This window comes from Hypanus sabinus, chromosome 13, assembly GCF_030144855.1.
Source record: "Hypanus sabinus isolate sHypSab1 chromosome 13, sHypSab1.hap1, whole genome shotgun sequence".
Taxonomy (NCBI): domain Eukaryota; kingdom Metazoa; phylum Chordata; class Chondrichthyes; order Myliobatiformes; family Dasyatidae; genus Hypanus; species Hypanus sabinus.
The window spans coordinates 77,891,281-77,902,266 of NC_082718.1; the positions used below are offsets into that span (position 1 = coordinate 77,891,281).

Here is a 10,986-nt window from a genome sequence, read left to right on the forward strand (position 1 = left end):
CATCAAACCGCTCCTCTCGGTCTGACCCTTGATCTCTTCGCTCGTGCCTTAACTTCTGCATCTCTAAGTCATGTTTCCTCTGTTTCTCTGCCTCCCCATACTCTCTCTCCCTCTGTTTCTCTTTTTCAGATGCTTCCAGCTGTTTTAACTGAATTTCATGCTCCCTTTGTTTCTCAGCCCTGTCCTGCTCCCTTTTCACCTCCAACTCCTTTAGCTGGAGCGCATGTTCCCGTTTCACCTCTAACTCCTTTAGCTGGAGCTCATGTTCCCGTTTCACCTCTAACTCCTTTAGCTGGAGCGCATGCTCCCTTTGTTTGTCGGCCCTTTCTTTCTCCTTCTCAGCTGCTTCCAGCTGCTTTAATTTAATTTCATGTTCCAACCTTAATTTCTCCAACTCTAACTGATCCGTCCCACATGTTGGTACCTTTTCAGGGATATCTTCCAATACCTCAGCTTCAAACACATTCTTCCCAATGTAATACTGAGTTATGGCCCTTCGCACCTCCCGCTTTTTCATGGATGACCTCACTTCTGCGAGGTTCAACCCCTTCCCCAAATTTAACAAGTCTGATTTGGTGGCCATCTCTAGTCGGATTTTTCATAAATTCACCAACGTCCATCGTTGCTGGTTTCCCGTCTGGCTACCTGTGTAACAGATTCAAGTTTGGACTTACAGGGCACAAGCCCGACTCACTGGTCCTCCAATTTGGTTTCAAATCGCCGGAGACAAGATCCCCAAGTTGTTAAGTATCCCGTAACTGGGTCACTTACCAGCAAAGATAGAGAGGTCCGTTGAAGTCTGATGGTACTATTTTTAAAAGTCTTTATTTATAAAGAGTCACAAAAGTAAGGTTAATACAAACATTCAGATAATATACGTCATCAATACTCAATCTAAAGCACGGGTATAGTAATAATCATCATTAAGTAATTGTTTTATCATTTGTCTAGGGGATAATATATTGTCCGGTGGAAATATAAAAGTCACTCAGAAGTCTGCAGGCTTCAGCCTTTTGGGGAATCGCTGGGTTTCACTTGTTGAAAAGAGAGATTTGTGAGAAAAGAAACTTGCCCAGTCGTTTATGAAGCAAATCCATTGAATAGGGAACGTTGGTTCCCCATTGATGAGCGATGGTGTGTCGTTCTGGTGCGTCGCTGGGGAACTGCCCACTGCAGCCCCCCTTTTATCCTTACTCACGGGGTCTCAGATGTCAGTCAGGTTGGGATGATGCAATCTCTCCCCGTCACTCAGCCCACGTTGCCCTGAGGGCTTGCCCGTAGTCCAGTCCCCATTCCACAAGGGTGTCTCCAAGAGACAATGGCCGTTTTCCGTGGCTTTGTCTTGCTGAGGGGCCAGGCCACATTCCTTAAACCTTGAAGCTTCTCTCTCATTTCCTGAGTCCAAGTCCCGAGTTAATAGCAATCTTGCGAGTCTCAAGAAGGAGGGGGCTGCGATCATAACAACATTAACTTCTGTTTTTAACCCTTTGCATCATGCCTCAGAAAGGCAGTGTCCATCATTAAGGACCCGGCCGCCCTGGACATGCCCACTTCTCACTGTTACCATCAGGAAGGAGGTACAGAAGCCTGAAGACACACACTCAGTGATTCAGGAACACTTTTTTTCCCTCTGCCATCCGATTTCTGAATGGACATTGAACCCATGAACACTACCTCACTACTTTTTTTAATTTATGTTTTTGCACTAACTTAATTTAACTATTTGATATAGATATATATACACTCTAATTCACAGTTTTTTTCCTTTCTGTTATCATGTATTGCTGCAAAGTTAACAAATTTCACGACATACGCCGGCGATATTAAATGTGATTCGGATTTTGATTCTATCAATCATAATTATATGACTAATCACAAGTAGGAGATCAAAGGATGTGTTCAACGCTAATGGTAGAATTCCCTCAATTCAGCAGAGACATATGTTTACAGTCAGATTTGTAGAGTAAGATTAGGAACTTTCCAAAGCAGGCAACTATGACACAGTCAAACCCAATCACTGAGATCAAGAAGAGATTGCTGGATGTTGAAGTTGAAAAATCCAGTGATGATGATGTCAGAAGGTAAATAGGATTTGCTAAGGATTACTCATGAGCAATCCCTGAATGCATTTAGTATTAATGCTCTTTGTTACTTATCTAATGATGCTGTCTCGGGCAGAGGCTGCTTTGTAACTTGATGAATTGTAAATTGAACGGACATTGTGTAGGTAAAAACAAGAAGCTCGTTAGCAAAGTTATCTTGGAGGGAATGTAGAAGTTTAATCCCGGCCCTGGACTGAGATCATTACCCTTAAACAAGCAGAACCATGTTTCTTTGAGCCAGAAGTGACTTCAACAACTGGAATTGTTTTGTCCTGTGACCTCCACTAACCTTAGACATATTTCAGTGCTGCTTTCATCTCAATTACGGCCACTCTTACATCAGCGTGGAAACCATACTCCAGCAGTGATTACACCAAGGCTTAGCACAGTCTAATTTTGAGTTGTCCTGGTGAAATCACATCTTTCCCCTTCCTTTCCAGTCCTGAAGAAGGGTCTTGGCCCAAAACATCGACTGTTTATTCATTTCTGTAGATTCTGCCTGACCTTCTGAGTTCCTCCAGCATTTTGTGTGTGTTGCTCTGAGCAGTGTTGGGCTTATCATTGATTAGAAAACACTTCATGAGAAATGCTTGAAATGCCTAGATGGAGTGGACGTGAAGAAGATGTTTTCCAATAGTGAGAGAGTCTACAAGCAATGGGGACACCTCAGAATACAAGGTCGTCTCTTTGGAACAGAGATGAGGGTGAATTTCTTTAGCCAGAGGGTGGTGAATCTGCGGAATTCATTGCCACAGACAAATGGGGAAGTAAAATCATTGGCTATTTTTAAAATGGAGGTTGATAGGTCTTTGATTAGCCAAAGGCTATGGGAGAGGGCAGGGAAAACAAACCATCCATGATCAAGTACAGAGCAGACTCATTGGGTTGAGTGGTCTAAGTGTCTTATGGAGAACATTTTTGATAATTCCATCTGCCACATTGCTGATAATTGAAACCAGATTGATGTCCAGTGACCTTCTCTAACATCAGTGGTGGTTCCTGACAGAGTGCAAAGCTGTTTCATTTTTATAGGCAGGAGCTTGGAAACCAGGAGAGAATCTGGTTACTCAAGTTTTCAGCAGTACAACTCCATATGCTTTCAGGACTAGTATGTACAGTTATGTGTTCCGATGCTTTAACGGCATAGGAGCAAACGTTAGCTGAAGACATTTATGATAGTGAGGATCTCAAATGGATTGTCAAGAGTTCTTAATCAATCAATACTAAGCGCCGAAAGATTGAGTTTTGAATGCAAGTTCTGCAAAGACCCATTTCTGACAATAGGCTCATTGTTGCAGACTTAAGATGCAGTGCAAGTTGAAAGTTCACAGCCTTATCTATTGAAAGTTATTTTAAGTATTTGCATGCATGTGAACCTGCGTTGTGGTTTCACCATGTTAATGATTAATGATGATGATTTCCAAAAAAAACCTTCAGCTTTCCTCTCAGAACCAGGGTTGTAAAATGTGCTAAGCAAATTAACTTAAACTTTCAGTGACTGAAATGTACTTGAGTGTGTTAAAAATAGTATAAGTGCATCTTACTGGAAAGCATCATCAAGCATGTGGCTAACAGAAAATTGTATTTTTTATCAATATCCTGCATGGAATCGGCTTGTCTGGCCCTTCGATCCATGCTGCCTAGCAGTCCCCAGATTTAATCCGAGCCTAATCTCGACAATTTACAATAACCAATTTAATCTGCCAACTGGTACATCTTTGGACAGTGGGAGGAAGCCAGGAAACCCATGTGGTCACAGGGAGAATGTACAGCCTCCTTACAGGCAGCAGCGGGAATTGAACCCAGTTTGCTACTACTGCTGTCTCAAATCCTTTCTCAAACTAAGTTCTTCATCTTGACACGTAAAGCTGGTTTTGTTAGAAACCATGTCCTGCTGAAAGGTCTCGACCTGAAGCGTCGACCATACTCTTTTCCATAGATGCAGCCTGGCCTGCTGAGTTCCTCCAGCATTTTGTGTGTTGTTTTTTAGAATAGGGGTTCCCAACCTTTTTCATGCCATGGACTCCTACCGTTATCCGAGGGGTCCATATGGACCCCAGGTTGGGAACCCCTGCTCTACACAGATACTTCCTGATTTGCTGGATACTTCCAGGGCACTGCTGAAAGACCCTTGTAATCCCAGAAATACCATCTTTTGGAGATGTTAGACAAAGACCCCCATCAGCCTTCTCAGACGTTCATTGAGGATCTCACTGCACTGTTATAAGGAAGAGCAAGCAAATTTCATCTTGTGCCCTAGCAAATATTAATCACTTTAATATTAATTTATTTAAAAGCATCTCTGCAATGCTTCATTGCTGTTTGGGGAAACGGCAAATTGGCTGCTGTGTTTATTTAATTTCAACACTTCACACTGCACACTTCAGTGGAACATCGACGCGAGCTGCTTCAGGGTTGCTGGTCTCCGCTCTCGTTGCTGCAGAAGAGCAACCTCTCTCCCCCTCACTCGGAGAGAGCTCATCTGACATACTGAACTGCCAGGTCATGGACTGTAGTTTTGATGGGCTGTAGATCTTTGGGGGCTTTTGCTGTTGTTTGCATGGTGGGGTTGGGCTGGCGGTGATTTTGCTGGTGCAAATGGGGGAAGGGGACTTCAGGGTTCTGATGTTTCGATCATTCATTCTATGAGGTTTCTTGTTTTGTGGATGTCTGCAAAGAATTTCAAGTTGTATACTGTATACAGTCTCTGATATTAAATGGAACCATTCGATGCCAAGTTTCAGAGGTGTTATGTCACATGTGTCCTTTGTTAAAACTGTACCAGACCGCTTCTGTAAAACACTACAGAAAGAGAGAGCGAGTAGAAATGTTTGAGAAACTTGGTGAAACAAATCTTGATTCAGACACCAGCAAATGTGTGCGATGGAGGGTTGTGGCAAAATGGAACATACTTTCACAAATGTAATTAAGAATTAGCCAATGAATGACGTGTGAGAAGTAAGCATGGTCAGATTACATTTCAAATATGAATATTACAAATCACAATAAAAAACACACAACATGGCATGTTTGAAGCTTTATTCTCCAATTGGAGAGTTTTATTTTGTAGGAAGACACAGATATGCATTATACAATAATAAGACTCACTGTTGTAAATGTAACAAGATGTCAAACTGATCCACAGTTTGACAGTGATATAAAAGTCCAGAAATAATTGATATTAAACAAATATAAGGCAATATGTAGCCATATCAAATATCATGGCAAATGGAATCTCCAGTATCTTACTGGTTCTTACCATAAACGATCACACCAACTCATACAATCACAAAACTTGCAGTTGGTACACAATTCAAAAATACTTCACTGCTCATAATTAAGCCAAAAATGAAAGGCTGTTTCCACTGAACTCAGCAGTAACAAAACATTTTGGCAACAACAAAAGCTCTAGAAGGCACTACAAAATTAAAATAGTTTATCTTCTCATTAAAATAATGAACCCCATTATAACTCTGACCAAAATATGCAAATTGAGAATCACAAGCAGGCAGTTAATTGTGTACTTTGTCTTGGTTAGTAGGGTCTCCAATGAAAGCTCTTGCCATTGTTAAAATACAAACCTTTACCTTTGGCTGTACATTCTCTCCAGCCAGGTACACAAGGCCACAAGATATAGGAGCAGAATCAGGCTCTTCAGCCCATCACATCTGCTCCTGTATACCTGGTCTAGCAAAGCTGGCAACAGACAAGCTGCTTTTATTTTACCTGAGAGCTACGCTGTTGTCTTTAACTCTCAAAGTTTAAGTAGGAGGCAGATTAAGAGAGGAAAAAAACATTTACAAGATACAGATCTACTAACAATCTGTTGCACTTTTTAGTTTATTATTTTATTTTATTGAGATACAGTGTGGAGCCACACTACCCAGCGACCCCCGATTTAACCCTAGCCTAAGCATGGGACAATTTACAGAGACCAATTAACCTACCAGCCATTACATTCAGAGCACCTGGAGGAAACCCATGTGATTATGGAGAGAAGGTCCAAACTCCTTACAGACAATGACAGGAATTGAACCCTGGTCGCTGGTATAGTAAAGCGTTGTGCTAACCACTTCACCCCTCTTGAGTGGAACTTAACAATTTAAAAGACGCTCAAGGCTGATTGATTAAATATTATGCCGCTATAAGGAATTAGCTGCCTCTTTGTAACTCATGGAGCACACAAGAGTGATCCGAGATTCCTCACTCTTTCAGCCATTCCTACAAAGGAATTTGCCTTTCAGTCTCCACCAAAATTATTATAAGTTTTTTTCCCCTTATTTTACTAGGCTCACGTTTCCAGCATTTGTTTTTAATTCAGGTTACAACTTGAAGCACGGTTGAGGTACTAAACGGGTTGCAGAGCCCCAGTGAAACTGTCGAGGCGAGAGTCGCAAGTTTGTGCTCGGTGAGGCTGTTCGGCCCGTCGTGTTCTCGGCCGAGCAAAATAAAATAGAGCTATTCAGGATGCTTGGGATGACAGCTGATTATACAGATGCTAACATTAAAGCTGTAGCTCTCTCCTTTGTTAGGTTTGACTGCATAATTTGCCTTACAGGAGCAGCATGTGTGGTCACCCAGCCTAGACTGGCATCTGCCGTCACAAACACAGAGTGCTTTGTGCGTACTGTTTCCACGCGTCCAGTCAAAGGAGACGGCACACTTCCTCGACTGTCTGAAGCCAGCCTCCAGAAAACTGAGAACTAAGATTAATTTTAAGTCACTTGTATTCCCTGATAATCTATTTCGGGTATCATTGGTTAGTCGTGTCGACAGGCAAAGGTGACGAGACTTAAAAATCAGAAACAGTGTAAGTACAAGATCTCGAGGTTACATGAACAAAGCCACGGCGAGGAATTTGTCACAAAATATTAATAAGCAGGCACGATTTTTTTAAAACGTCACTGGTCCTTTTAACGTTTAGATCCCTGATTTGTCACGAGTCAAAAATACACAGTGAAGGTTTCGTGTGTTTCTGTCAGCCATTATCAAATCGTAAACCAGCAAAAGCAGGCTATATTTATAAAATATATCTCAGCTTTCCATCCGGGATTTCAGCACAAGCTGTAGCCACAAGCAAAAGAAACATACATGTTTACCCAAACAGCCGCTTCTTCAGTCTGCAGTCATTGCCCACCCCTCAGGTGCCGCCGCTCGGGGCTACCAGCCCGGTGGGATCCACTTGGGGGCGCTGTGGGAAAGCCAGAGAGCAAACGTTCAGAGCTCCCGCCACCGCTCGCATGCATCAGGGCGGAGCGGCAGGTTCAGAGCAGAGCGCAACCCCCGTGCGGGCCGGGCCCTGTGGACTGCGCCGGCGAGACCGAAGGGCAGGAACGGAATTAGAGGCAGCGGGGAGGGTGAGGGAGCATCCCGGAGAGGGAGAGAGAGAGAGAGAGAGAGAGAGAGGGAGGGAGGGGGAGGGGGAGGGGGAGAGGGAGAGAGGGGAGAGGGAGAGGGAGAGAGAGGGAGAGGGAAGGGGAGAGGGAGAGGGAGGGGGAGAGGGAGAGAGAGAGAGAGAGAGGGAGGGAGAGGGAGAGGGAGAGAGAGAGAGAGAGGGAGGGAGAGGGAGAGGGAGAGAGGGAGGGAGAGGGAGGGGGAGGGGGAGGGGGAGAGGGAGAGAGGGGAGAGGGAGGGAGAGGGAGAGGGAGAGAGAGAGAGGGAGGGAGAGGGAGGGGGAGAGGGAGGGGGAGAGGGAGAGGGAGGGGGAGAGAGAGGGAGAGGGAGAGAGAGGGAGGGGGAGGGGGAGTGGGAGAGAGAGAGAGAGAGAGGGAGGGAGAGGGAGAGGGAAGGGGAGAGAGAGGGAGAGGGAGGGAGAGGGAGGGGGAGGGGGAGAGGGAGAGAGGGGAGAGGGAGAGGGAGAGAGAGGGAGAGGGAGAGGGAGAGAGAGGGAGAGGGAAGGGGAGAGGGAGAGGGAGGGAGAGAGAGAGAGAGGGAGGGAGAGGGAGAGAGGGGAGAGGGAGAGAGAGGGAGGGGGAGGGGGAGTGGGAGAGAGAGAGAGAGAGGGAGGGGGAGGAGAGAGGGAGAGAGAGAGAGGGAGAGGGGAGAGAGAGAGGGAGGGGGAGAGAGAGAGGGAGAGAGAGAGAGGGAGAGGGAGGGGGAGAGGGAGAGAGAGAGGGAGGGAGAGGGAGGGAGAGAGAGAGGGAGGGGGAGAGGGAGAGGGAGAGAGAGAGAGAGAGAGAGAGGGAGAGAGAGAGAGGGAGAGGGGAGAGAGAGAGGGAGGGGGAGAGAGAGAGGGAGAGAGAGAGAGGGAGAGAGAGAGAGGGGGGAGAGGGAGAGGGGAGAGAAAGGGAGAGAGAGGGGGGAGAGAGAGAGAGGGAGAGAGAGGGAGAGAGAGAGAGAGAGAGAGAGAGAGAGAGAGAGAGAGATTATTTCAGAAGAAACCGGCTTCTGTCTCAGGACCACATAACCCCACCTCCCCATTCCAATCCCCGACCACCCCAAACCCTACTTATCAAACAGACGTAAGCATCGGGAAAAGTAATTTCTTTAACCATCTCCTGGAATGAGGCTACCGAGAGCATTATTTCCAGGGGCGTGGGAGATCACTGATTAACCAGCGGCTAGAGGACTGGCCGTACCTAGAACGGCGGCCCCCGCGCCCCAAACAGCCTCACTTCACTCGGTGCAGTGGACAGAGCCGGGGGTAGGGTGGGGGCTGCAGGTTCCAGCCAAGTCCTGGATTGGGTGAGGAGATTGGAGTCACCGAGTGGAAGCAATGAATGGGCAAAGAGTAGTCTCGAGTCCCTCCTGCCGCAGGGCGCTACACCTTAGTGGCGGAGGAGGGTGCCTCGCTTTTGGTGGGGTTGCTCATGCTGGTGGAGATGGAGGTGATGGAGACGTGCAGAGCTTTCTTTAACCTGGAGCAGCGAAGCACAGACAGACACTGGGATCGGAAACGCTGGTCGAAGAAGGCGTAGAGAAACGGGTTGAGGCAGCTGTTGATGTAGGCAAGGCAAGTGGCATAAGGGTGGGCCATGTGGAGGAATACATCTAACGAGCAGTGGATGGAGATGACATCCAGCCAGTACAGGGCGTCGATGGTCTTGATAACGTGGAAGGGAAGCCAGCAGATGGCAAAAACTAACACCAGCGCGCTGATGATCTTCAGCAGACGCTTTTTCTTCTGCTCTTCTTTCTTGACGTTCTGGAAGTGCCTGGTGACGGTGTTGGCGATGGCGCAGTAGAAGGTGGACATCAGTAGGAAAGGTACGATGAAGCCCAAGGAGCTGGCGAAGATGCTGAGTCCCCCGATCCAAAAATGTTCGGTGTCTTCGCTCGCCACCCAGGTGTAGTCCATGGCGCACACGGTTATGTTCTCCTTTTCCTCTGTTTTCCGCAGGAGTAAGGCAGGGAGAGCCAGCAGCCCGGCCAAGAACCAGATGACAGCCAAGGAGAGCAGTGTAGTGCGGCTGGAACGCAACTTGTTGCTGGACAGGGAGTGCACGATGGCCAGGTACCGGTCAAAGCTGAGACAGGTCAGGCAGAAGACGCTGGCATACATGTTGATCATCACAATGTAGCTGCTGACTTTACAGAGCAACCAGCCGAAGGGCCAGTGATAGTCTAGAGCGGCGTACACAGCCCACAGAGGTAGGGTCACCACAAACGCCAAGTCCGCCAGCGCCAGGTTCCCGATGTAGGTGTCAGCCGATCTCCTCTTGGTGCGAGATCGCCACACTGTGCAGATGACCACTCCATTTCCCGACAGTCCGAAGACAAAAACCAGCATGTAGAGCACCGGGACCACCGAGGAAGAGTGCTCCCAATCGGTGTAATTGCACATCTCACTCTCGTTCGCGCAGAGACCGTCCACCAGGTCACTGCCGTTCTCCATCTCAATCAGACAGTCAGCCATCGCGAAGTCTCTCAAAAAATCGCCGCGCTTTTGGGCTTGCTGTGAGAGTTGATATACCCCAGGTTCCGCCCCCACCCGTGGATCCCCTCCCAGGACAACAAATCAGCAATTCCGAAGGGGGCAGATTCGATTACGCAGTACTCACCAACGCCAATCCTTAAAGAGGCATTCATGTGAGGCTTGTTTACAAACAGCCTCACGGTCCAACTCCCTCGTTAATGATGCTGCTCCAACATTGAGAATGTTTGTGTCTGTAGTGTCGGGTTCGGAATGCGGAGCGGGGGGCAGTGCGGTTTCATACCTCCGTTCCTCTTCTTTTAAATGGTCTATTCAGTTCGCATTTAGCAAATTAGCGGGCAGAAGCCCTGAGATCGCAAAGCGGTACCGAGATTACACTGCGAGATCCAGGCGGTAACAAATTAACCGCGGAAGGCAGGCGACACCTAACCCCTATAAATCAAGGCAGCACCCAAAGCATTGAAACACTTTTAAATCGCAGAATTAAGGTCAAGGCAGCACCCAAAACACAGAAACACTTGTAAATCGCAGATTTAATAAAGGTCCCCGCACAGTTGCGAGTTTAGAAGGGGACGGGAGAAAGTCGACTGTGAAAATGCTGCCCTATCAAATAGAAAACTAACTGGCGATAATGTGGAATAAAAGAATGGGATCTAGATGGTAAAATAAAAAAAAACATTGACTGGAGTTTGACTGGGTCTCAGGGGATGCGAAATACTTTGGGTCCGAGAAATTAAGCGTGAAAAGTCACCGAGTGAGAGCATATTTGTATTACATCAGCGACCTTTCATCGAACAAATTTGAGGGACCTTGTTACTGACGCACTAAAAGGGGCTTCAAAAAACAAAGCAGACAAAAAATTCTGCCAACGGCAGCAAGTCTCCTAAAGACCATAGAACTGCCTCGTTGTGCAAAAGTTTTTGCAATTAATGAAAGTTGTAAGCGATCAGTGGCGATTACTTCTATCGACACTGGCCACTACACCACTTCACAAAGTTCACAGTTAATGGG

General features: G+C 46.8%; 1 protein-coding gene across 1 annotated transcript; it reads right to left on the reverse strand.

Annotated features, from left to right (window-relative positions):
* Positions 1-5,133: 5,133 nt before the first annotated feature.
* On the reverse strand, positions 5,134-10,692 carry aplnra (apelin receptor a). The gene is made up of 2 exons (XM_059987967.1): positions 8,960-10,692; positions 5,134-7,293 (listed from the first exon to the last, which is right to left on the reverse strand). Exons 1-2 carry the CDS (start codon positions 9,955-9,957, stop codon positions 7,263-7,265), a joined length of 1,029 nt encoding a protein of 342 aa, XP_059843950.1. The 5' UTR covers positions 9,958-10,692; the 3' UTR covers positions 5,134-7,262.
* Positions 10,693-10,986: the final 294 nt, after the last annotated feature.